Genomic DNA, 25,361 nt, shown 5'->3' with positions numbered 1-25,361 from the left:
ATGCCTGCATGAGACCGATATCGACACGACATCTTCCACCTTCCCCAATGCGTTCGTCTGTCCCACCCTCCTCTATGCGTCTTGGTGCCCGTGACCGTTCAGGTCATCCAAGCCCTGGCTCTGCTCACGCTGCATGCGAGCCTCTATCTCACGCAGTTGACTCTCCCGTGCCAGCAGCTCCTGTCGTTTCTCATTGATCTCTCGCTGAACCTTGACCTCAATCTCCCGTAGCTTCTCCTCTTCACGTCGCAGCTGTTCTTCCTTCAGGCGAACGGATTGGTTGGCCAGGTCTTCGGGATTGATAGACGAGTCTTGAGCACTGTGACACGAAACAATTAGTCAACCTGCGGAATCACAAATTCGGTCAGGGACCACTTACGAGACACCACCGTCCACGCTCTTGCTGAGTTTCTCTGTTCGGTAGTTTTCGTACAGGAAGTCGTGGGTGATTTCTTTGAGATCGGCAAGGTGCGAGTGCAGGAGCGCGCTGCGAATGGCTAGGAAATCCGAGTGGCGCGGGTTGTCGACTTCGACAATACCCCATGGGTACTGTCGTGCACGAACCCGGCGTCCGCCAATCTCTATCACATCTTCTGAACCAACAATGGCGAACGGCATTAAGCCACGCAGCTCTGCGTTTTCCTCTACCGTGTCCTCATCATCCTCTTCGATGTCATAAGGAAAGTTGTAGACAGGAATCCGGTAGTGTTCAATATCTTCCATGACCAACTTCTTAGACTCGGCCAGTTCGGCCGGGGTCAATGAATCAGCTTTTCCGATGACGGGGATGACATTGACGCGGGGGGAGAGGCGCTTCATCAATTCAATGTCAAGCTCGCGGAGGCCATGACCTGTTGGGGTGATGAAGTAAAGCAGGGCATGCACGCGATTGTCTCGGAATCGAGGATTTCTCTTGATACGAGATTCCTCAGCCAAGATATCGTCGTACTGTCGCTCCAAGTACCCAACAATTTCGCCGAAAGCGGACTCGTTATCAATCTGGTCACCGAAGCCCGGGGTGTCCACGATGGTGAGTGATACACGTGTGCCTTCTTCGTCCAGTTCCAACTCTAAAAGGTATTGTCAGTTCACCCCTGGCCAACCCCATAGCAAGGATGTGTTCTCTCTCTTCACCTACCAACAGTAACCGGCTTGATTCTTACGCCTTCCTCTAGGTGAGCATTGGCTGCATCGTCGGCGTCTTTGGGCTGAAGGACTCGCTTGCCACAAAGGGTGTTGACAAAGGTGGTTCGGCCTGGAAGTGGTCAAATCAGACTGAGGTCGGAGTCGAGTGGAGGGAAGCAGGTACCAGTTCCACTTGCACCACAAACCATCAGGCAAAACTGAATTCCTTTCTTGACATTCTTCTTTCTCCGAATCTTTAACTGCGCCAGGCGCATGCTGTTAGTAGAGAACATTGTGATAGCGGTAGACAGTGGACAAAGCTGGGGGGTGGTGGGTGATGGTTGATCAGGGGGTCAGTGTGCCAGAGCGAGACTGCGTACCGCATTCATCGGAGAAGACATGGTGCTAAAGGACTAGGCGTAGAGGGCGCCGGCAGAAAAGAAGGACGCCCGGAAATGGAAGTTGGCGACAAGACGAAACGAGGGTATAGAATAGAACAAGAAACAAATCGTTGGAAGCGCGACACAGTGGTTTAAGATGGATAAGTGTGTTCGATTGAGGTGGTGAACGGGCGACTTTTCAAAAATTAAGGGGAAGCCAGGGATCGACGCGCCAATTGGTGCCAGCTGGACTCTGGGGGTGGCGCTTTCCCTCTTTGAGTTTCTCGCCTTGCCTTCTTGCTTCGGCCATCCTCCATCAGCCTTGTTGGGTGCTTGTGATTCTTGCGTCTGCATCCCATCGCTACAGTCAGTCCTTGGCCACGCCTGCACCCAGCTTCCGCACCACTACACCTTTTCATTTCTGTGATGAGCAGCAGTCGTGATTAGCACTTTTGATGGTTCCAACATGTTACTGGCCTAGGTCCTGAAAAGTAAAGGCAGGTACCTACCCGTCAGGTAGGTCACAGGTTCTCTTTATTGACCTGGTGTCGTCTCCCACAGCCTTCCTTCTCACCCGTGGTCTTCTCGTCATGTCGCATCGTCAGAACAATCGACGCTCTGGGAACTCGCGGCGACAGCAGTCTGTCGACTTTCCCCGATATCCTCCCATGTCACAATCTCAGACAGAGCTGCCGACGTCTGCCCCCTCTCCTACTCCTGCTCCTCCACCTGCTCCCACTTCCGGTGCTACTCTTCCCGCGCTCGTTGCTGCTCCTTACGCGCAGCCTGCTGTTCAGGTGTCCGATTATGAGTCAGACAATCCAGGCTATCAGTCGGACTACCCAATAAAACCACCTCCTCCAAACCGCACCAACGAAGAACTCAACCTGTCGGTCCTCAAACGGCACAACCCTCAGATATCGTCAATCCTCTCAATAGCTCCTTACGCTGTCGTATACGAGTTCTCTCCTTTACCTCAGCCTGAATGGACAAAGACAGGAGTGGAAGGCTCCTTGTTCATTTGCGAACTTACTCCAGGAGTATATGGCGAAGACAGGTATTCCGCCATTGTCCTCAACAGACGGGGCCTCGACAATTTCGAAGCAGAACTGAGGGAAGGTGAAAATGCTGGTGTCGAAATAACAGGAGATTATGTCATAATTAGCTTCAAGGAGGGCTATGAGCAAAAAATCTACGGTGTCTATATCTTCCACGACGGCCCGGGGACCTCAACTGAACACGCCCAGAAGCTGAATGGTGAGCTGATGAAGTCTTTGGCTGATCATGCGGGTGTAAGTAGACAAGCCGCTGAAGCGGCTGCCTCAGCTGCAACGGCACAACATACAAATGGACACATACTCCAGGCTGAGCAGAGCTTGCAAAATCAGCAAGGAAGTGCACCAGGGCCCGGTCAGCAAATCAGTTTGCAGCAAATTTTCGGCCAGCAAAGATCAGACGATGCTGCATGGAGTGTACGAGCGCATGAGTATGATGGCAGAATCCAGCCTCCACCACAGCCAGGGCTGCCAGGGCTGCAGCAGCCTGACGTGCTGACTGATCTGTTCAGAAAAGCCGGTTTTGGTGCAAGATAGCTTGAATAGTACTGTGTTACGCATCCAACACTATGCCTCGAGTGGCCGCATAAACATACGTAGCTACTAATACTGGTAGTAGGAAGGGCGCCCATCGTGGAGCATGCAGCCTCCTGCATCCAAAACTTCCCTCAGCCAGCCGCTCACACGACGTGCCACAAACTCGCTCTGGTCTAAGCACCACGCATGAACCAGACGTTCCGTTTCCAGAATCCGAAATCTCGGTGCCTGCCTCGTCGTGCTGCCCGCCTGATCTTCCATGAAATCTTCTTCTTCAGTCTCTGAAAGTTCCATGTTGGTTCGATGTCTGGCTAAGCGATCCCTCTGCACACCAACGTTGGCAGGTTTGCGTTGGAAGATTGCTTCCTTTGTGACATCGGCGACCCAGTGGTCTTTTTTTGCAAACCAGAAGAACAGTCTCGGACTAGTCGTGCTCGCGCCACGTTCATCCTCTGCGTTCCACGAGTCGCTGTGGCTGTGGTTGTGGCTCGCCCCCCAGACCTCTTGTCCCCAGGTATCGCATCTGATTTCGTCCATCTCCCCCCTCGCCATGAACAAGGCCTGTTTGACGCCCCGCTTGCTCTGCAGAAACGCCATCGTGGTCTCGAAGCCGTGGCTCCCTGCCCGCATACCCGTCAACCGCGAGACGAGCGCGGCGAACCACATCGAGGGGAGGAGCTTTAGGAGGACTGTGTGAAGGAGCGTGTGTGCTAGGCTTGGGAGGAAGGGCAGGTAGGTGAGAGCGGGCGTGGCGACGCGGCCAGACGGGGAGAGGTGGATGTCTTGGATCGTTGGGGTCAGGAGGATGCATGTCGATATCGCCCAGCTGGACGCTGGAGGTATTTTGGTCCCAGACTCGGACGAGTCCGTTGCCAGTGTCGACATGTCGTCGTCGTCGCCGCCGCCCTTCTCACTCGGATTTGCGGCGGTATCCAGTGAGATGTGCTGGTGCTGTTGTCGATGATGATGTCTTTCATGCCACAGCCTCACGAGTTCCAGGGCAATGTATGCCCCGACGCTATGGCCGATGAGGACGACCTGGACGGGCTCTTGCTCCGAGATGTGCGTGGATGGGCTTTTTCGGTCTTGTAGTCTTTGAACCAGGTATTCCACCCGCGCATAGGTGAGCACGATCTGTTCGCGGAGCGTGTAGACTTTACGCTGCCGCTGTGTTGTCGGGTGCCTTTCACGCCGTTTCTCGTGTCGCTCGTCGTGGAAAGATCCAGGTGAGAATGAGGGCGGACAGAGCAGCAGTTCCTTGTCTTCCCCGGCTGGCACACGAAACCTCTGCACGGGGATTGTGTCCTCCTCGTCGCTCCTGTCTCCATCCTCATGACCTTTGTCGTCATGAGCACTACCACCGCCACCACCACCACCAACTTCCTCCTCCTCCTCCTCCTGCTGTACCCCTTTTCCTCCCTTTCTGACGTTCCCGTCATTTCGCCAAGGTTTCCCCTCCTCCGCATCATCATCATCATCATCATTGATGATCTCGTCGACGTCGAATCCTCCCAGACTAAACCCCGCGACCACGGCCTCTGCACCTTCCACGCGCCCGTCACCGCTCTCGTCTTCTCGCCCACCCCGTAGCCCCTGAACAACCAGGGCCAGGAACGGACGATAATATCCGATCAAACCAGGATTTCCCGGGATGAAGAAGACGAGTTTCCGCCCCGGTTTCCTCCTCCCCAACGTCTGTGTCGCCCATGGCTGTTGCTGCTGCTGCTTCTGCTTCTGGCCCAGCGGTGGCACATGCAGAAAGATATTGGCCGACAATTGTGATTCGAGCGGCCGCATAACTTCGCTAATTGCACTGTACCTAGAACGGCCGTCCCTCTCTATCCCGTAGCGGCAACAAGAGGTGGAGAAAAGGTCATATCCACATGAGACTAAATTCTTAAAATGTGGGCGATGTACGTGGTGTTGTTACCCACCTGGTCGGAGAATTCAATCAGGGATGGATCGTGTCAGACGATTACGACGTCCTCTTTCCTCAAACACAGACCCAAACGAGATCATGGCTGTGAAAGACGCTCTTCATTGTGGCTGGACGCTACTGCTAGCACGGCAAGTCACAATATAATGATAGAACGAGTGTCTTGGACAGAAGCAAGAGAGGGTACAAGTGATCGAATGTAGCCTCAAAAGCCTAGCACATTAAAGTTTATTATCATATTGCTCGGGAGAGGCTGTCTGAGCTCCTGATTCTGAACATTCATTGCAAGCATTGCCTGGTATTCAAGTCAAAAGGTCCTTGCGCTAGTGCCATCCCCAATCCAGGCTTCTCAGCTTCCTTCATGACTTCGTGAACCGTTGCCGTACCTTCATAAACGCCTTTCCGGGTATCTCTGTGAACAATAAAACATGATGCAGCCTTGGTTTTAGGCGCTGGAACTGAAAAAAAAGGTGTGCACAGCTCATTCGAGACCTGAAATCTCGAGAGGTCGTGTCTCCACGGTTCTGGAACCCGAGCATTCCAGTGTGCCTGCCTACCTACATAGAGCGAAGGGTAATTTGTGACATCCTACCAGTCCGGCTCTGTGCTTACAGCACGATGACGATTTTCCATTAGTTGGACGAAGGCCTGGAATGTATCGTCATACGAGCCAGGCATATGAATGGTTGTGTGGTAAGCCTGAGGTGGTTGCGGACTATTCAGATCTGCTCTCTCGAATGGAGCTGGTAATATCGGTCTGATCGCGGACGACTTTGATCTATGGGCGCCGGGACCTATTCTCTGTCCAAATGCGGCTCTCCCAGAGTGGAGCGTCGGATCCGGATTCGAGAATGAAGATATCAGATTGGTGTTTGATAAGCTTTGTCGCTGTTTCGCTTGCCATGCGATGGGGTCTTCTCGCTGCAAACGCTGATCGTTGTACTCCTCTTCTGCAACCTTCTGCTCTTCGTCGTCTAGCTGTTCGTCGTCTTCCTTCTGGAAGGTCTCGGTCAACACAATGCTACGAACGAAGTCGAGTTCGTGAATGATAGCATCAAGAACCTTCGGATCCTTTCCGAGAGAGTCGCGAAAGTCAACTTGTGGCACGTCCCTGACCGGGAATAGGTATTCGGTATGTGCTGCCTTACTCGCATGTCGTCTTGGATTTTTCTTGTCGACGACGCGGCCGAACAGCTGGGTCTTGAAGACGGCAGTATTGAACAGTTTGTCCTCGAATGTTCCACCTGCCTGGAATCGATAAACAAACACAGGTGTCTTCTGATTCAGTCGATATGCTCGCCCAATCGCTTGCTGTTCCCAGGTTGGATTGAAGCTGAAGTCGAAAATGATCACTCGGTTTGCGCCCTGTAAATTTAGCCCGAGGCCTCCGGATCGGATAGAAATCAGGAACACCTGGTAGTTGTCCTTATTGTTGAATTCTTTGGTGAAAGCTTGCCTGTCCGTCGGTTTAGTTGAACCGTCAATGCGACAGAAGGATACGCCTATTCCCCTCAACATTTGTCCCAAGTAATCCAATGTGGGGAGGCTGTGGCTGAAGATTAAGGTCTTATCTCCAGCTTCAATCGCCTTTTCAACGATGCGCTTTACAGCAAGCGTGCGGTAGGATAGCCTTGGATCGTAGAGTGCCTTTCTGTCGCTCGGATCTGGGAGCACCTGCAGCGCTTGCTGCATAGCCTCTTGTAGGGAGCCTGCGATGTCGAGAGCAACGTTCTCGCTAACTTCACCGAATCCCGAGGTCTCGTCTGTACTCTCGTTAGGCTCGCCAGTGTCGTTGCCATAATAGCGATCCTCTCTCGGCTTTTCATGACGCTCCTTGATTTTTGCAACGAACGCGGCAGGATGGTGGCAGAGCCATGAGAGCATTGATAGCCACGCCATAATTCTGGCATGGTGATTCTTCGACGACAAGACCCCGAATGACTGCAGCATATGATGAATATAGATGTCGTATGCCTGTCTCTGCAAGTCTGTAAGGGGAATCGTGATGAAGAACTCAGTCTTCGAGGGCATATCTTTCTCAATGGCGCTGATATCAGCTCGATTGATTTTGGGATCAAGATCCCGTTTGAGCACATGTAATTTTCGAAGGGATATCCGCTTCTCGTACGCCGAGCTGTCAGAATAAAGTCCCTCCATGATAGGTTCCGAGTACTTGGAGCGAAATTGGACCATATCTCCTAGATAACCAGGAGCGATCCAGTCTACCATAGTATGGTACTCCTCGAGATGATTGTTGAGAGGTGAACCCGACAGCGCAATTCTGCTTGTTGTCTTCAAGCGTTTGGCAATCTGGCCTATTTGTGACTTGGGATTCTTCAGTATGTGAGCTTCATCTGCAATGACAAGATTTGGTTCTTCCAAGAGAATCCGTTCAAGGTCAAGCTCAAGCAAGCCAGTGCCTTTTGCCTTCGCGCGAATGCTGTCAGTGATTGATGATCTAAAACGTTCGTATCCGGTCAGGAGAATACCGCCTCGCCTAGACCAGGCTTTGATCGCTCGGATGTTGTCTTGTTTCCTGATCGAATCGGCTTTGTGAATTACGCCTAAAACATTAGGGTCAGGGGTCCACATCAGAAGCTCATCTTCCCAGTTGTTGAGGAGCGAAGAAGGGCCAAGAATAAGAGTCTTGCTTTTTCGTAGATGTTCTGGGATGTGGTTTCTGACATTCTTATCATTGCTCTGATTGCAAAGAGCAATCATCACTAGAAGAGAGGCCACTTGCATCGTCTTACCGAGACCCATTGTGTGTGCTAGGATGCAGCCCTGACGTTTTGGATCTTCGACAATTTCGCGCCACATGAATTGAATGCCATTGACTTGATGAGGTTTGACACGTTGAGCGATATGTCGGTGAAGTTCAACTGGTGGCTCTACCGTGTTGATAATGTAGGCGGCACTTCCATCGACTTGCATAAGGGCAAGTTTGTTGGCCATGTTCTTGCGTCGCTCTTCTTGCAATTGAATTCTAACCTGGTCCGTGAATTGTTGGCTTTTTGCCTCCTGGCTTTCTTCCACCTTGCGCTTACGCTTCTTGTGAGACGAAGGTTGAACCTCTTCCAACGAATCAGTCAAAGTCGCATCTGTTATTTGGTCGTCAGGAACGCATAAATCTCGCTTTCTTTTCTGGCCGTTGGTTTGTGTTTGAGGCCTGGTTTGCATTGCGAAGTAAGTCAAGATGATCTTCTCCAATAAACTGTAAAATGTAGCAAGCGCGCGATCTTTGTCCGCAAATGCTTCGTCTCTGTGGGCTTCCGACAGCTCAAAAAACTCGTCCAACGCATTTTGACCGCAAATGTATGTTAGGTAAAGTAGCACCAGTAATTGAGCGCTCAACTGATGTTTTTGCTTCAGACCTTTTATGATGGGTTTATCTTCGTCGAGAGCGACGAGTCCGTCAACAATAACCGTCTCCTGGGCGGTGCGAGAACCGGTCATAGAATCAAGAAATGAATCCAGCCGTGAGACCTGATCTGGCTCAAGGTCGTATACAGCCTTTGCAAGCGCTCTTCGTTTATCGATGGGGTCTATATCTGACCATGATGTACGCCGTATACCCTGAAAATCGTATACTGCTGGTAAGATAGTGTCATCCCGAGAAGATATGCGCTCCGCTTCAGAACCAGATGAGTCAATAATATGAACACGACTCCTCGAGTCCTGCGGAGTCTCAGCTCGAATTGGATTGAGTTTCGGTGTATGAACACTGAAGTCGGTGGACGTGTCGTTGGCGATTCTTTCTGGCTCTGAGTGAGAACTGAACGTCAGATCAACAAGGGCTGAAGAGGGTCCTTTACTTCGATATCTAGAGTTCGCAAGACGTGGGGAGCCATCGAGGTCCGAGGTATCGGAAGGGAGTTGTTGTGACCTGGGTGCTTTTGATTTCACACTGGTACGTTTAGCATTCGGCGTCTGGGTTGTTTCTGTCTTCATGCGCTTTATCTTCCGACGTGCTGGTGTAATGATCTCGTCCTCGGTGTCGCTTTCAACATCAGCATCGTTGGCGTGGACGTCAGGTAGTGGTGACTCGCGAGTATTGGAGGGAGGAGCTGGAGATGAAGTCCTTGGATCCACAACCGATGGATCGGGCTGTTTTGTTGTACTTGGGATGACAGGGTTCCAGTCCTCACTATCAGGGATGTGATGAATGGAACCCTCCTCCTCCGACTCATCCACGAACGACTGCCCACCTTCTTCTGTAGAGATTTCTATCTCAGAATCAGATTCGAGAATCTCTTCGCCTTCCTCAAGATCGTGATGTCTTGGGCTCCGAACTGGTGCTTTGTTATCGGGCTTTGGAGGTGCAGTGTCTCGGAGCATGATCTGGCCATAGTAATTGTATTCGTGATACTGATAAACGGTCAATTCGAGACTTTGGCATTGCCTCTTAACCTCGGCTGGCGTCCGCCAGACATTTTTAGCAATCTCACGTTTGAGGATGTCCAGTCGGACCAGAAACCGAGTCTTGCAGTGGTTGAAATATGCGATCTTTTCTTTTCGGCTGTTTTGTCGAGCTGCGTTTAGCCAGTGGCGATAAGCCTTCCTCTGGACGGCGAAGAACTTCGTTGCGTACCATTCCTGCTTCAATTCGTCTATGGCATCGTTGATCGCGACCTCAACCTCGACTGGCGCCATGTTGACAGATGTGCGGCGCAAGTTCTCTTCCTCAGCCTTCCCTTTCTCTATTTCCCTCCACGTGTCTTCGTCGAGATCATTTTCATCTCCAGAATCCCCATAGAGAGGAAGCCCATCGGATGACTCAACTGGGTACTTGTCCAGAAGGTAGTCTAGGTCTAGCACATTGGACCCAATTACCTTTTCTTCCAACCACGTTGCATTGGAGCTGTCGGGAGCAATGCTGGCGGAACCTCGCCGATGATTATCCTGAGTGACGTTGAGCTCTGTAAAGTCCTCTACTTTATGTACTCTTGCCCCATCCTTGCCTCGTGGGAATGAAGTGAAGTATTGTTTCGAGTATGGAGGTTTAATCCTAGACCTGTCATAGGGTATCTTGATTTTCTGCCCGCTTGGCCATAGAGTAGTCGTGCTTTGGCGTAGGAAAGACTTGATTAGTCTAGCTATTATGCGACGTTGTCCGGAAGGACGCTTGGTGGAGATGACGAATGAATCTGGTCCCTCGGCAGCAACTTGATAGATAATCTCATCCGTAAATCCAGTCGGAGCTTTGCAGTAGAAAACGTCTTGCAGAGGATGCGCTTCCTGTCCGAGGTAGCTCTCGCGACTCAACTTTGTTGGAGTTGCCTCTGGTAAGTGAGAGACGAGAGTTGGGGCGATCTTCTTCTTGCCATTTACAAGGCTATATTCTCTTTCTGGATGTTGTAAGAGAGGAAGTTGATCACAGGCTTTACTCGCGAAGTTGACCGTAGCATCCTCTGATGGGCTTGCGGCAGTAGGGCTTGATCTTGTTTGTACATCGTCCTGGGGAGGATAATGTCGAGGTCGAGGAGTCGAGCCCGAGGGGTTCTGAGAGTTGGAAGTCGCGAGTTTAGACGAGATGAAAGTAGGATCCTTAACAGCGCTCTGCTGCTGGCTCGCTATGGGTGATTGCAAGGTATGTGACGGCTCGATAGACGGTTGAACGCCGAGACCATAGTGCGCAGGGGATTGTGGGACGATCGATGTTCGAGACTGGGTCAATTGAGGGGAGGCAAAGGTGGCTGTGTGCATCCTGGCAATGCTGTCCGCCTGAAATAACATCTGCTGGTAACTTCTCGACGTCGCCCGGAAGAACTCAATAGCTTTCATAATGGCCCGTCGCTGACCAAAAGATGATATCCCTAGGTCTTCTTTCAGAGTTGGCATGTCGAGAGCGAGGAGATTGTCCCCATCGACGTGGTTTCGCCGAAGCGCATCCTCCAGGCCATGGCGGTCGGGGATCGACTGAGGCTTCTGCTTTGACAGCCAACGTGGGATCGGGCTTTGGCAGAGTTCGTAGACGACTTGATCGATTGACCAGTCTCGTGGATCTTCGTCGGCATCGAGAACAGGATCCATTTTGAGGCACCATCAGGTAGGTGTCACAGGGGAAGAATGAGGATGGCACAGGAACTGGTCAAAATAAAATGGAAAATGAGAAGCTGGCGAGTCCGGGACGGCACCGGAAAATTGAGTAGGAAGTGAAGCGCAGGCAACGCCACAGCGAGGGGTGTCAGTCACCTGGGCGCAAACGTGTCAAAGACGCACTGAGAAAGGAAGGTTGGTTGAGACAAGGCTGAAGAGGGGGGTCAGGCCGCCACTCAACTCCTTGCCCTCTGTGAGAGAGGGCGAGAGCCAGGAGATTGTTCATATGGTAGAGAAAAGAGTAAGTCTTTGTTGTGCGGTTAGGTCGACGAAGAGAACGCCGCGAGGGGCCGAGAATCGAAAGAGACTGGGGAGGGCGTCTAGCCAAACTGTGGCAGTTGAAGTGATGAGTGACAACAAAGTGAAGCTTTACCCCGTTTGGCTTGCAGGTGCGTTTTACCTTGCTCAGCCTTGCCCACACGACAAACAACTTTACGCGGGTGCCGGAGAGGAAAGTATAGCGAGCCCCGCGACATCTTGCTGACTAATCGGCTCTTCGAGACTGACACCAGAAAATGTGTAATGGGTGCTGAACTCCAAGTACAGACACATCTTGCGCTAATAGAACAACTTCATTTGGGTCAACATAGCTTCTAGCAGCTGCGGTCTCACTACACTCATCAATCACTCGGTCACTTTGCTGACCTCAAGACCATGACAGATAACGCAGCCAATAAAGTCTACCATGACTATCCTCCGGCATTGACACCTGAGCAGGAGGAGTACCTTGTCCAGACAGTGAAAAATTGGACCGTAGAGCATGGACTCACCGTCAGGCCATCCGCCGCCATAGTCCCCAAGGAGACGAATCCGAAGAACGTTCTCGCTACTAATGCTCCAGTCACCTTGTTTCCAAGCCCGTTTCCCAAGACGTGTTTTGAACTGGCGAAAAGCATCCAGCCCGTCTACAATGAACTCTACGCTAGCGTTGCAAGCGACGAGCAATGGCTAGAAGAGATTATGAGAGAGTGAGTAGACCACTTTGCCAGATTTGTCTTGCCCCCCGAACTTTCTGTGTTTTGCCGCTGCTTGATGGGCAAGGCATGGCCTGCTGCAAACACTTTCAAGACTGACCCTATACAGGCTAATAGAGGTCGACGACTTCCTGGCAAATCTCTGGAAAATACACGTTGCCGTCAAGGAAGAGGGCTACGTTCAAGACTTGTCTCTGGGGATGTTCCGTTCTGATTATATGGTGCACACCACGGAACAAGGGCCGCCATCCCTTAAACAAGTCGAATTCAACACCATCTCCTCCTCGTTCGGCGGGTTGGCTTGCCTTGTTGCAGAGATGCACACCCACCTTGCGACGTTCCCCTCCCCAAAGCACTCAGTTGCGTATCCTGTGCATCCCTTATTTGCAAACTCGACGGGCGACAGTTCTATTCATACTATCGGGCACCCTCCTCCCAACGAGGCAGTGGAAACATTGACCGCTGGCCTTGCGGCCGCTCATGTGGCGTATGGACCTTCAAGATCAGAACCCCGGCTGCCGACGTGCGTTATTTTCCTCGTCCAGGACAACGAGCGCAATGTATTTGACCAGCTGGCTCTGTCCACCCATCTGTTAAAACACCATCATATCCCCTCGTTCCGCCTCCCGACCAGCAAGATTCTAGCCTACACGTCGATCCCATCCAGGGAGAGCAATCCCTGTCGTCCGTTGATTTACACTCCCCCATCGTCGCCGTCTACGCCGTTCGAGGTCACGGTGGTGTACTTCCGTGCCCTCTACGCTCCGACGGAATACAACACGCCGACTTCGTGGGCAGCTCGCCACCACCTGGAACGCAGCGCGGCGGTCAAATGTCCCACCGTCCTCCTCCATCTCGCCGGGTCCAAGAAAGTCCAACAAGTCCTCACCGCCAGACCTCCCGACACAGACCATCTCAAGACCTTCCTGCCCACCCAACCGGAGGGCGTGCTCCAGACCCTCCGCTCGACTTTTGCTCCGCAATATTCCCTCTCCGCCGGGCCCGGCTCCGACCCAACAGCTGAACCTGAGGGAGTCCACCTGGCGCTCTCCGTTGAGACGGCGGCGAACCACGTGCTGAAGCCGCAGCGTGAGGGCGGCGGCAACAACATCTACCGCACCAACATCCCGCCATTTCTGAACTCGATCCCCAAGTCGCAGTGGAAGCAGTACATTCTGATGGAACTGATCCGCCCGCCCACCACGGCCAGAAATACCGTTTTGCGCAGTGACGGCCAGGTGCTCAGCGGCAACGTCATTTCCGAACTGGGCATCTTCGGCACCTGTCTGTGGAGAAACACGCCGGGTGACGCTCGGCCTGAACTTCTACACAACACCGAGGGTGGCTACCTCTTGAGGACTAAAGGGAAGGACAGCGACGAAGGTGGAGTTGCCGCCGGTTTTAGTTCTTTGGACAGTTTGATATTATATGAAGAGTACTAGAATAGAGCCGAGTGCAAAGATCTAGAGAGTATTAAGCAATAGATATACTTGTTGTTACATTTTGTCGCTTTTTGGTCACTTTTCCGGCTTCCATGTATGGATTTTCCCACGCTGAGGGTGATGCCTGCTCCATTCTGAAGCGGCAAACACCACTGGTTCCATATGAGGTCGAGCCAGGCGAAGAGATAGGTATACACGCTTTCTCGGATGTTGAAGTTTGCAATTCGAGAAGCGATACAACGTTATCGACATCCAGTAATGAAAGCCAGCTTGCGTACCAAAGATCAATGCTGAGATACCAGGTGGCTTCATGCCTGCGACGTTGCGATTTCGGGACGCATCATACGACCTTGTCCATCCAGAACTTGAACCTCTATGCGTCACGTGATATAATGCCGCTCGCTTGACGCGGCCTCGACAGCGATGTGCTTGTACGAGCGCGACAAGGCTGCGTGGTTGGTAGAGTGAGTCCACGTGGCGAAAGGCAACATATTCTGGTTTGCGATGGTACGCCCCTCATGGTGTTTGTGATAAGCACAGCAACTGATCAACCTTCTTTGCTTAGTGAGTTGCCTCCGTCGTAGAGCCATTACAGCCAGAGAAAAGACGTTGTCTTCTGTAGTGCCGAGAGAATGCTCAACTTGAGGTGATTCAGGCGGGGACCTTCGCTCTTCGTTCGCGCTCCAACGAACGAGTCGGCGGACCCTTGCGAGATGGGCGACCTTCTTTCGCTGTTTGGGGTCTTGACTTCTTTGTCATGTACCCTTTTGGAACTGCGATGACCGATGACAACGCCTTTGATGGAAGGCTGGACAAATAGAGCAGATATTGCACAGGGACGACAACTGCACCACAGACCCAGTTTGCCAGAATGAGAACGTAGTTGTTGGGGATCCGATCGGCGTTACGCTGTGCAGCCGCAGCCAGAGAAACCACATCATGCAAGCGTGTCTCAAGGTCTTGTAGCCTTGCCTCGATCTGCACAGATGAGATTGTGGATCTTTTCTCATAACGACGCATGGCCCTGTTCAAGGCGTCTAGCTCTGGCTGTATGGTTTTCCTGATCTCAGATGTGGCTGCTGTAGAGGCTTGAGTTACAAGTGCGTGATTTTCATGATCCTCTTTCTGTTTTCCGGTCCCGGCAATGCGGTCCGCGACATGTGTCTCGAGATCATCCAATCTGCGGGAGACATCGCGAAGTTGCTGAGTGTCTATCCGACTTGACTCTCTGAGAAGATCAATGTTCGCTCGCCGTTGAAGGAATAGGGTTCTGCGCTGCACCATCTTTATCAGGTGAGAGATGGGTCGAATCTCGGCAACCAATATGAATATGGTGAGATTGTAATTTGAGACCAAGCCCTCCGATGGTCGTGAGAGCTGGGATCTGATGCTGTGTAAAAGCCATGCGGCGATCAGAGGAAATACAAAACAAGAAAGCAATGCCAGGAGCTCGTGGGCACGGAGCTCTTTCTGCGCAGCTGAACTCTCAGTACCAAGCCCAGCACGAGCAGCTTCAGCGCGGGCCGTCGCTTTACTGGTACCGTCTTCGCCGTTTCCATTCACTGATAGCGGATCCTGATCCTCGCCCGCTTCATCGATCGGACTGAATACGGGAGGGGTGGCTGCGTCTGCGATCACAGTGGCTTGGGCTGCACGATACCAGTCCCTAAATCTGTCATAAGTCGACGCTCAACACACAAAGCGATCGTTCCTTACCAAGGAGACCTGAGGGCCCAGTTCATGAATATTGCGGCCAAGCCCAGCAATGTCACATCCGTAATGACAGCACTACCGTTCTTGAAAAACATCCCACCCACAGCGGGAAGCAAAGCAAGACCGAGTGGCAAAGACTGCCAGTGAGAATTGTCGTCATGGTCATGAAAGTCATCATCGTCACGCGCCCGCGGCAGGAGTATATCATCCGTAGACGAGCGCAGCGATTTACGTGTCTCTGAAAAGGTTTCAGAGAGGAATGAACTTCGACGGCGACTGAGCTGAGGGTTGTTTTCCGCAAAGGTAGATGCTCTTCCCAATGGTCGCTGCCTCAAGCCGTGTGGCGAAGGACTGACTTGCCGACCGGATGAAGCAATTGATGGGATGGCGATGGAGGGACGTTTCTCCGATGCCATGATGCTGGTCGTGAAATGCCTGTGGTGGTTCCAGGTATAGAGTTATGGGCAGAGGGAGTCCGGCGGATTGGAATTCCGCGGGTGTTTTGACGTGTCACAACATCCTCGGGTGATCAAAGGTGGATGGAAGAACGATGAGGACGCAAGAGTCATTAAAATCCGCTTCAAAAGAGCCCAGGCACAGTATATAGCCCGAGATTAGCGCCGGCAAGAGTTTGCGATCGCGAAGGAGGATGCAAAGGAGTGGCATCAACAACAACGTCTGGAAGGCTGATGAGGCTCACGTACGAGTCTGACAAGTCGGCACCCGAGAGTAAGGCCGGAGTCGGGATAATGATTCACCGTATGCTTGGCTCTGGAACCTCATGAGATTTTCCGAGGTTGTTCCGGGATCCCTACCAACATCTTCTATGTATTCCTCTTGTCCTCATAGTCATACACCACGCTATACCTAGTGCTTTCGGTATCACGACGCCGCTTAGACCCACGGGTCAAGTGTACCACTTGGATGAAAATAGATTCATTTTCGGGGAGGACAACTGACCAGAGACCCTCAATCATGGCACCCTCAGCAAGGCCACTGTTAGGCGCTGAATTTGCTTCAAATATCGGGCTGTCTCAACCTGCCGACGAAAACCATGTCTTTCAAGGATGGGATGGCAAGGATTTCAAACATGTGAGTTGCTAAGGACTAGAAGGGACAGCTGTTCGCGACGTGCGAGCACGGTTTGCCGGAGGACTACGCCTTGAGCAGAGCCTTATTCAAACCCATTTTAGGAAATATGTCTCTGAGATATCTGAGGAGCCCCACCAGTCCAGCCATATGGACCACGGTTTACGTGTGAGTTGAGTCAAGGCAACGAGGAGTGCGGTCATGGTGGCTAAAGGAGGGCGTGAGAGATGATGTCCACTGATCCGTCCTTGGTTTTCTTCATCCCTTTCTCATCTCTGCATTTGTGGGAGAAGGACATTCATATCTGTTCATACAGAAACGATGGCGTGGGATCCTTCTTTCATGGTCGTCGTGCCACTGGCTTTATTGGCAATCTTTGCGGCCATCCCTCCAATAGTGGTACAGCTACGCGCTAAGAACCTTGCAGCCTCGATCCTCCTGGTTGGCATCACCATCCTGAACGTCCAAAACGTCGTCAATGCCGTGATCTGGTCGTCCGACAACCCTGAAGACTGGTGGGATGGGAAAATACTGTGTGATATTGAGGTCAAACTCTACATTGGGGTATCCCAGGCCGCTGCTGGTGCCATCGCGAGCATGTTCCGACAGATTTCGATAATCCTCGACCCGGACCGCATGACCGCTACCCCTTGCCCGCAAGATCTCAGGATTACTCGCACGATAGAGCTCCTGCTTTGCATTCTACTGCCTATACTCGTCATGGTTGGTCACTACTTGGTTCAAAGAGAAAGATATTGGCTCAGAACGGTGGCGGGCTGTGTGCCGTCCTACGACAACAACTGGGTGGCCCCTTTTGTCAGCTACGGCTGGCCCATGGTTGTCTGTGTCATCGGAAGCATCTACTGCGTGATCTCGGTCGTTCGCTTCTCGCGGCATCGCAAGCAGGTCTCGGCCCTGCTCTCGCACACCCCTGGCGCCACGGCCTCCCGATTTTTCCGGCTGTTCGCACTTGCGTTCGCCCTCCTGGCGATGCATTGTCCGCTGGCCATATTTGCCTTTGTGCAAAACGTTCGTGTGCCAATGCACATGTATTCCTGGTCATACATCCATCCCTCCGACTGGTCGGAGAGAATCATCCTACAGCCGGATCCCGACCCGAAAGCAGCATCGCAGGCATTTACCTTTGACCGTTGGGCACAAGTCGTCACGGCATATATCTCATTCGTGTGCTTCGGTTTAGGTCAGGATGCGATCGGGATGTACAAGCGGTGGGCTGCAAGAGCGAGGGGCGTCCTTTGTGGAGGGTTCAAAAGAGATGTCGACACAATCCATCATTCACCTCGCCACAGCCGTTTGATTGGAGATGAGACAAATGTCACATTCGTTGTGGAGGAATTTCATCTAGATAACCACAATCCGGCGGCACACCCGTCAACCTCAGGATCAACCTCAGGAACAAACAATTGATGGAAGCACATTCTGCGAGTCAGGTCGATTGGATCGTTGTGTTGGAAAACTCGTTGATTACCGGCCTTTCGGCTTTTGAAATACATATCTTTCCTAGATAATCCCGCTGGTAGGTGACTGGCGCTGCCATCACCGCCCAGCAAACCCAAGAGTGGCGAAATACAATCGGAGAAGGGATCCAATACAACAATCAGGAACAGTATCGTATCGTCCAACTATCATGACCTGAGCGAATGACGAACGCACCTAGGAAGTTGAGCTATGTCGAGGTAGTTAAAGCCCTTGTGTCTTATCAAACCCTGACACCCTTCCTACGCAATCTCCTCCTCTTTTGGCTGCGGTCTCTTCAACACTTCGACCTTTGTCTGGACCAGACTCAATGAACTCTGTTTTTTGCCGTCTGAGTCCTCATAGGTGCGCATGGTGGCATCTCCTTCGAGATAGACCAGGGTTCTGTTTGGGCCAGAGATCAGTTATTTGTTGGAAAAGGTGTGACCGATGTGCTTACCCTTTGGTCAATCCCATCACGAGATCTCGCTGGGGCGAACCTTCTGGCGCAAAGCTGGCGACACGGAACCACGACGTCTGTCGGTTCTCCTTTGGTCCGTAACTGGTGCCCACGACATATTTAATCACTTGGCCTTTGCCTGTGTCTGCGAGTTCGGGGTCTGCGCCGAGCCTCCCCACCAGGGTCATGCGGGCCAGTTGAGACGGGCGAGTCGTTGAGAATGTGCGCTGTGACAGGGAGGGGAGCGTCGACGTCAAGCGCCTGGCTGGTGAAAGGAGGAAGGACATTGCGCTGGGTTGATGGAGGTGGCTGGGAATATCCGAGCTGAGGAATGGTACCGAGTTGATTTTGCGCGCTCTTTCCTGAGTCCAGTAGGGAATATCGACAAAGTGCTTGGGGTCCCGAAGCAGCAATAATGAGGGTAAGCTGGATATTGAGATTGAGAGTACCTAGGGTTGGTGATGGCCAGGTTGTAACCTGCGCGCTCGACGCGGTTTCTGCGCTGCGGGACTTTGAAAGTCGCGATCAGGGGCCAATGAAATCGGGTCTAACCCAAATTAGGCAAAGTGGGTGCATTGCATATCAAATGACACTGTCTTTTGAATTGATGACCTGGACTTGCACTTAATGACTTCAAACCGCAGAGAAGCGTACAGTACCTGATCAACGGATGTACATTTACTGTGGGTTCCGCCTTATTCATCTTGAGAGTTATCACCTCACTTCGGACATCTTGGTTTAGCTCTGGCTATACAATCATGAGCAATCTCATGCCAAGGCCTCTCAATGCCTTCATGGCGTATGCTCAGCTATCTTGCGACGCTACCATGAGGAAGAGCAAGCAGGTTCCTAACTACAAAGTCACCTTTCCTTGATGCACGGCTCTTTCATAGAGCCATCGTTCTTCCGCTACCGCTCGCCACAGTGCTCCGATCAGTGGCATTCCCTGATGATTCTTTGACTTGGACAAAGCCCTGCTCGGACATTCCGGAAACAACCACAAAGAAGACATACAGAATCCCAGGTCGAACGAGATTCCATGTCATGTTTAAAGGTACGAACAACAAACTTCGCTTTTCTAGTCCATTCCTTCACAGTCGCATGTCATTCAGAACCGCTTGTTCCCAGTGAGCAATGGCTCCGTCCGATCACACAATGAGCCCGGTCGCTTGGCTATTCATTTCCATGTTCGCCGGAGTTATTCTGATTCTCGCCATCGTTTATCTTTTTGCGCTCAAGATCCGTCACGACAAGAAGATAGCAGCTGGAAAGGCGGTGGATGACAAAGTCTTTGGGAACGTCATCGCAGACCCCATCACTACATAGTAATATCTCACCAGATCAACTTCTTTGACAGAGCGAGTATCATCTGCCGGTCGCACAGTCTTGGGACTCTGAAAGCGTTCAGTCCGCTTTATCCTCATTTCAGTGTTTTTTTCGGTGCACCAAAGAGTTTCCCAAGGAAGAGTTCTTTGTCCCTCTTACCTCAAAGAGAGCCAGGCAGCACCGGGCCTGTCGGTTACCGCGGATCACCTTCTAACCATCTTTGTTGGGTGTATGTCATAGCTGGCTCACTGACAATAGAAAACCGACGGTTCAAAACGTCTCACGGCCTCGAAATGTTGCCACTTTCCGCTCTCATAATCCTGGGCATTGTGGGGGTTTTCAGCACCTTGACCTTCCTGTTCGCGGTATATCACACAATCAAGACGAGACTTGAAGCAGGGAGACTAAAGAGTGCTGAATTGGACATTAACGTGTCTCTACCACTGACAGAAACCACAGTGGCTCCTGAAATGACAGCGGCATTTCTTAGACCAATACCAAGCCCAGTGCTCTCGCCACCACCAATCGAACGCGCTAGGACCCCAGAGGCAGAATCCCCGCCTCCACTACCACGAGAGCTGGAGTTGGAAGATGTATTAGTCCCACAAACTTCAGTGCCCTTACCGTCCGCGAACATGTTGCATCCCAGAATGCAGGGGGAAGAACCCTCCATACCTTTGCGCGGGAAGTTTGGGGTTCAGATGGACGACTTCATCCGCGCAGAGACACCGCCACCTCTGCCTCCTACGAGCAGCAGCGACCTTGTTCCCCTTATGAGAAAAGAGAGGGACAGCATGCACGAAATATACGAGATATACAGCAAACTGCCCCCAGGGCCCAAGTCGGCTCCGGGGAGAATAACGACCTTTGCCATGGCGGAGAGTAAATGGGCTTATTTTGGGCAAAAGCGCGCAGAGGACATGGAGCTGGTTTGATTTGTGTGAGCCTGGAAAGCGTGTGTACATATGCGAGGAAGATTACCTGTGTGACGTACATAGCGAACCGAGAAACTAATTTCTCCTGCGATCGGAAGTATTTGATGTACTTGTGTCTCTTAACAACGTCTTCCTGTGCAGAGAGAAAGTGAAGCATAAAAAGCATTTGCCTGCACCGGGGCTAGTCCAATTCCAGCAAAGACCGGCTTGGGTGCTTCAAGTCATCTCGCCTTGTTCTATCCACGCAACATTTCAAGGATGTTTAACCAAGAGCCTCCTCCTCTACAGTTCACTTCAAACAGTGATCGACAAGATTTTACAAAGACTCCCAGAAGTTGTCGAGCCCCAGAAGGTTGCCCATCAGATCCTCTCGGAGTTCTGACACGGCTGGGGGAGTGATCTTGTTGATGAAGAGGAACATCCATGTTCACTCTTGAAGTCCCTTAGCGAAAGAATTCTGCTAGACTATTGATCCTCCAGGCCGTGACTTTGGTGGAATTCTCGCGAAGAAGGCACTTTTCAGCCTCGCGCCATACCTTCCCTCTAACAGAGTAATTGACTATTGCAACTCCCACAATCACACAAGAACAAAATCTCAGAGAGAAAATCTCCCCTGTCCCTCGCGCAAAATGGCAAAAAACTTAACCACAGAACAGCTCAACCTACTGGTCTGTGATAAGGAAAACTCGCCCTTGCGGGTTGGTTTTTTCTCGGCCGGCCGGTTATACTACGAATTTTTTACTACAATGGTTGATGTCGTCGGATCGATCGATCGAGGGAAGGAGGAGGGATTCGAATCGGGGTCCTGATGCCTGCTAACCCGGAGTTAGGTTTGACCTGACAGGACCCAGATTGTGGTGGAATCGGGATTCGAACTCGGTACTTGCCCTTGTTGTGCTAAGGGGGTCTTTGCGTGCCAGAATTTGGAAAGAGAAAACTGATATACTAGTGATTTTATTTTTGTACCGGTCCCTCTGTGACTTTTCTGCAGTGGGGCCAGGCTCAGTCTGATATTCACTTCAACTCGGAAGAGGTGACCAACGTGGCACGGGAAACGCGAGAAGTCGGTTACAAGGATTAAGGCTCCAACACACGGCAGAGGTCTGTTTCGACGGACACAGCCCAAGTCAACCGTTGTCAATTGCCGCATCAAGCTAATTGTCTAGCAAACTCGCCATGTTTGATGAGGATTTATCATATGCGGACTTGCGAGTCTTCGACTTCTCATGGCGTGCTGCGACAGCCGCATAACGCAATCACGTTGCTCCACCACCTCAGCACGCGATTTTCAATCCACGCAGAACGTCTCAGCAAATGAAAGAACCTGAACTCGACACTCAGAAGATAACCTTGCCGGTTCTTCGCTATTTACTCCGGTACGGAATGGCAGGGTCAGCACTACATCGATGATACCGCGTGGGAGTCGGTTCCCATATCACGTGGCTTGTGGATGCATATACTGCAGCAACGGTATAAGTAGCTCGAAGATGAATCCCCACGACATATATCGTCTCAATCTCACTTTTCCATTGCTAGGCTTACTTAATTTCCAAGATGGCCGTGCAACTCCTCACTCAAGCCGACGGCTATGGGATCATCATTGGTCTGTCGGTGCTGTTCTGCCTCATTATCCTGGCCGCCGTCCGCATCCAGAAGAGGTACCTTTCGGAGGACAGCGATCAGTCCGAGATGTTCATGGTTGCCAACCGTTCCGTTGGTACTGGATTGACGGCCTCGGCTGTCTTCTCGAGTTGGTAAGTTGGAATGCCGGTGGTGTCTGCAAAGTGCTGACCATGATGGATCTATCTAGGATGTGGATTAATGAGAGCGTCTTTTCGGCTGCCTATACCTACCGTTGGGGCGTCGCGTTACCGATATGGTGGGCTAGTGGACTGTCCTTTCAGATTGCGCTCATGGCGGTGCTTGGAATTGTTGCCAAACTGCGGGTTCCGTATGCGCATACCTCACTCGAGATCATCAGAATGAGATACGGCAAATACGCGCATTGGCTGTTCATTCTCCTCAACCTGGTCAACAACGTCTTTGGCTGTGGCAGCATGATCCTCGCAGGGGCTCAATTGGTGACTGGCATGACCGGAATGCACGTTATCGCTGCCTGTATCCTGATTCCTGCTGGAGGTAAGTCGGTCTAGGCCAACTATGCTTTGCGAATACTGACTGACCTTTCTATCAAACAGTTGTCACCTACACAGCAGTTGGCGGCTTAAAGGCAACTTTCTTAACCGATTACCTGCATACGCTCATCGCTCTGATCCTGCTGATATACTTCTCTCTTGCCGTCTTGACGAACGAGCACATCGGGGGAATCTCGGGCTTGTACGAAAAAGTCAAGGCGACAAACGACTATATCCCCGGAAACTACAAGGGTTCACTGTTGACCATGAAGTCCAAGAGCTGTAAGACACATCGGTCATGGCGTGTCAAACAAGTTATGCTAATGTGGATGTTACAGCGCTCCTTTTTGGCCTGGTGTTGAAGTTCGGGAACCTTGCGTTGGTGCTCATGGACACGGCCTTTTGGCAGAAGGCCTTCGCCTCCGAAGTTCACTCGACTGTGCCAGCCTATGACCTTGTGTCTGTGGTCATCCTGGCAATCCCTTGGTGCACGGGTACCATCATCGGGTTGAGCGCCCGCGCCATCGAAAAGACTCCAGTCTGGTTTGACTATCCCAACACTTTGACACTCACCCAAGTCAACTCGGGGCTGGTGATGCCATATGTGCTCAGGTCGCTGCTTGGAACCGGTGCCACTGCTGGGCTGCTTGTGCTGATCTTCATGGCCATCACCAGCACGGTGTCTTCATCCATGATCGCTGTCAGCAGCATCATTTCTCTGGACTTTTTCCGCACGTACATCGACCCCGGTGCATCCGACCGCCGGACGCTCAAGGTGAGCCACTGGGGCGTCGTCTTTCACGGGTGTTTCATGGCCGGCTTCGCCATCATGCTCGAGTACGCCGGCGCCACCAACAACTGGTCCACTTACTTCCGGCCCATTGTGGCGTGTCCTGGCATCCTGCCCATGATCTTGACGCTTCTTTGGTCCCGACAGACGAAGCTAGCGGCGATCCTCAGTCCCATTTTGGGCTTGTTGTCGGGTATCGCGACGTGGCTTTCGCTGTCGTGGGCGTGGGCCGGGGCGATCAACATCCAAACCACGCAGGCTCAGGTGCCCGGACTCTACGCGGCCATTGTCTCCTTCTTCTCCCCCGCGCTCTATTCTGTTATCATCTCTCTGCTCTGGCCGGGCCGGTTCGACTGGCGCGAGTTCCTCCGAATCGACCTGATCGAGGACAAGAGCCAGCCGAGCAGCACGCTGCAGTCGACCCTACCCAGCAGCGAAGCCGTCAACGAGACGTCCAAGACGGCGGACACGTCGGAGAAAGAGGCATACATCACCAGCACCAGTGGCGAGGGGACATCCCCGACCCGCAGTGTGGCACAGCCCCGTCAACGAAACGCCCAAGTGCCCCTCGACGAAGTGGTGCACCCCTTCGACGACGCGACCCTCCGCCACATCAGGAAGTGGTTCAAGATCGCCAGCGCCTACTTTGTCGTCAACGTCCTGGTCACCATCGTCCTCTGGCCCCTGCCGCTGTACCGCGACTGGATCTTCACCAAGAGCTTTTTTGGGGGGTGGGTCACCGTGGCCATCATCTGGCATTTCGGCGCCATGTTTTCTGTCATCGTCTACCCGATCTACGACGGGCGGCACGAGATTGCGCGGGCAGTGCGCGGGATGGTCAAGGAGGTGAGGGGGAGATAGAGAGGACGTTGGGGGAGGTGGCTGTTGAGAGGTGTTGGACTGGAGGGGACGACATGACATGGCATGAATAGATGTTTGATATATTCTTGGGTGATCTATACTACGAGCTACCTGAAAAGATAGACTAGACTACTAGAGCTTTAGATGCAATAGATGCGATAGAATTTGGGAGAGAGAGATAATAGATGGACGCCAACAGTTTTACCTACGAGTAGACAAGCAATCCAGCCCAACCTGCCAACTTCTGCACGGATGAAGCTACAGAAGCAGCACCATCATTCCCTGTAGAGGGTTCTTGTCAAGTGGTTCTTCGGATCTCTCATCTCCCTCCCTCCCTCCGCCCTTTCCCATTTTCCCATTTTCCCGCTTTCCTTCCCTCCTCTCGGCTCGACTCGACTCGACTCGCCTTGCTGCCTCGCACCGAACTGGTAGAGCGGACAAGACCGCACCTTCTCTTTTTCCTTCTTGGTTTTTTTGACGCAGAATCATCTGGGCCTCAAAAGGAGTTCGCCATTCCTCAGCACCATGTCGTGATTTTTTTGAGGGGGGGCGGGGGGCCGCGGGGCCGTTGCCCGGCGTGTCGCCGGAGATATTTGGTAAATTTTGATACGCATCTACGGTAAATAGTCTAGACGAGCAGCGCGAGGTACTTACTGACTAAGTGCGTACAGTAATATGTGTGCTCGGTACATGTTCCCCGAGTAACTGTACGTGGACTAGCCGTGCACGTATGTATCTACTATTATGTACCTCGTACTATGTACCCACGTACCCACAAGTGCGGATGCGATGAAGTACTCGGTACAATAGTTGAACAGGGACGGGCTTCTCTCCCCCTTCGTTAGTGATAAATCCATCGGAACTTTTTTTTTCTTTCTTTCTTTCTCCAACACTTTAAGATTTTAAGGATTCATTTGTTTTTGGGGGGGAGAGGGCCTGTCTCTTGTACAGATTGGACACTGCCGACGAGCTCATCAGTGTATGACACGGGGGTACCCGTAGCATGAAATACAAAGAAGTATACAGGA

At 52.0% G+C, this 25,361-nt stretch overlaps 10 protein-coding genes across 10 annotated transcripts; 5 read left to right on the top strand and 5 right to left on the bottom strand.

Moving 5' to 3' along the window:
- Nucleotides 1–72: 72 nt before the first annotated feature.
- AYO21_11241 (hypothetical protein) lies at nucleotides 73–1,418 on the bottom strand (the record flags this gene model as incomplete). Its single annotated transcript, XM_022661137.1, has 4 exons — nucleotides 73–319; nucleotides 380–1,070; nucleotides 1,139–1,255; nucleotides 1,310–1,418. 4 exons carry the CDS (start codon nucleotides 1,416–1,418, stop codon nucleotides 73–75), a joined length of 1,164 nt encoding a protein of 387 aa, XP_022506548.1.
- Nucleotides 1,419–2,095: 677 nt separating this feature from the next.
- On the top strand, nucleotides 2,096–3,097 carry AYO21_11240 (hypothetical protein; the record flags this gene model as incomplete). Its single annotated transcript, XM_022661136.1, has 1 exon — nucleotides 2,096–3,097. One exon carries the CDS (start codon nucleotides 2,096–2,098, stop codon nucleotides 3,095–3,097), a length of 1,002 nt encoding a protein of 333 aa, XP_022506547.1.
- Nucleotides 3,098–3,163: 66 nt separating this feature from the next.
- On the bottom strand, nucleotides 3,164–4,894 carry AYO21_11239 (hypothetical protein; the record flags this gene model as incomplete). Its single annotated transcript, XM_022661135.1, has 1 exon — nucleotides 3,164–4,894. The coding sequence occupies one exon, from the start codon at nucleotides 4,892–4,894 to the stop codon at nucleotides 3,164–3,166; it is 1,731 nt and encodes a 576-aa protein (XP_022506546.1).
- Nucleotides 4,895–5,621: 727 nt separating this feature from the next.
- AYO21_11238 (hypothetical protein) lies at nucleotides 5,622–11,066 on the bottom strand (the record flags this gene model as incomplete). The annotated part of the gene is made up of 1 exon (XM_022661134.1): nucleotides 5,622–11,066. One exon carries the CDS (start codon nucleotides 11,064–11,066, stop codon nucleotides 5,622–5,624), a length of 5,445 nt encoding a protein of 1,814 aa, XP_022506545.1.
- A 720-nt stretch (nucleotides 11,067–11,786) lies between these two features.
- Nucleotides 11,787–13,548, top strand: AYO21_11237 (hypothetical protein; the record flags this gene model as incomplete). The annotated part of the gene is made up of 2 exons (XM_022661133.1): nucleotides 11,787–12,100; nucleotides 12,216–13,548. 2 exons carry the CDS (start codon nucleotides 11,787–11,789, stop codon nucleotides 13,546–13,548), a joined length of 1,647 nt encoding a protein of 548 aa, XP_022506544.1.
- Nucleotides 13,549–14,137: 589 nt separating this feature from the next.
- AYO21_11236 (hypothetical protein) lies at nucleotides 14,138–15,677 on the bottom strand (the record flags this gene model as incomplete). Its single annotated transcript, XM_022661132.1, has 3 exons — nucleotides 14,138–14,356; nucleotides 14,407–15,214; nucleotides 15,265–15,677. 3 exons carry the CDS (start codon nucleotides 15,675–15,677, stop codon nucleotides 14,138–14,140), a joined length of 1,440 nt encoding a protein of 479 aa, XP_022506543.1.
- A 994-nt stretch (nucleotides 15,678–16,671) lies between these two features.
- On the top strand, nucleotides 16,672–17,778 carry AYO21_11235 (hypothetical protein; the record flags this gene model as incomplete). Its single annotated transcript, XM_022661131.1, has 1 exon — nucleotides 16,672–17,778. The coding sequence occupies one exon, from the start codon at nucleotides 16,672–16,674 to the stop codon at nucleotides 17,776–17,778; it is 1,107 nt and encodes a 368-aa protein (XP_022506542.1).
- A 311-nt stretch (nucleotides 17,779–18,089) lies between these two features.
- On the bottom strand, nucleotides 18,090–18,573 carry AYO21_11234 (hypothetical protein; the record flags this gene model as incomplete). The annotated part of the gene is made up of 2 exons (XM_022661130.1): nucleotides 18,090–18,231; nucleotides 18,287–18,573. 2 exons carry the CDS (start codon nucleotides 18,571–18,573, stop codon nucleotides 18,090–18,092), a joined length of 429 nt encoding a protein of 142 aa, XP_022506541.1.
- Nucleotides 18,574–19,441: 868 nt separating this feature from the next.
- Nucleotides 19,442–20,547, top strand: AYO21_11233 (hypothetical protein; the record flags this gene model as incomplete). The annotated part of the gene is made up of 2 exons (XM_022661129.1): nucleotides 19,442–19,611; nucleotides 19,671–20,547. The coding sequence occupies 2 exons, from the start codon at nucleotides 19,442–19,444 to the stop codon at nucleotides 20,545–20,547; spliced, it is 1,047 nt and encodes a 348-aa protein (XP_022506540.1).
- Nucleotides 20,548–22,101: 1,554 nt separating this feature from the next.
- On the top strand, nucleotides 22,102–24,333 carry AYO21_11232 (hypothetical protein; the record flags this gene model as incomplete). Its single annotated transcript, XM_022661128.1, has 4 exons — nucleotides 22,102–22,301; nucleotides 22,358–22,686; nucleotides 22,746–22,964; nucleotides 23,021–24,333. 4 exons carry the CDS (start codon nucleotides 22,102–22,104, stop codon nucleotides 24,331–24,333), a joined length of 2,061 nt encoding a protein of 686 aa, XP_022506539.1.
- Nucleotides 24,334–25,361: the final 1,028 nt, after the last annotated feature.

The sequence above is a fragment of the Fonsecaea monophora genome (assembly GCF_001642475.1).
Source record: "Fonsecaea monophora strain CBS 269.37 chromosome Unknown Scaff150, whole genome shotgun sequence".
Classification (NCBI taxonomy): domain Eukaryota; kingdom Fungi; phylum Ascomycota; class Eurotiomycetes; order Chaetothyriales; family Herpotrichiellaceae; genus Fonsecaea; species Fonsecaea monophora.
The sequence above is the reverse complement of the archived record's forward strand: the minus strand, read 5'-3'. Positions and strand labels throughout refer to the sequence as shown.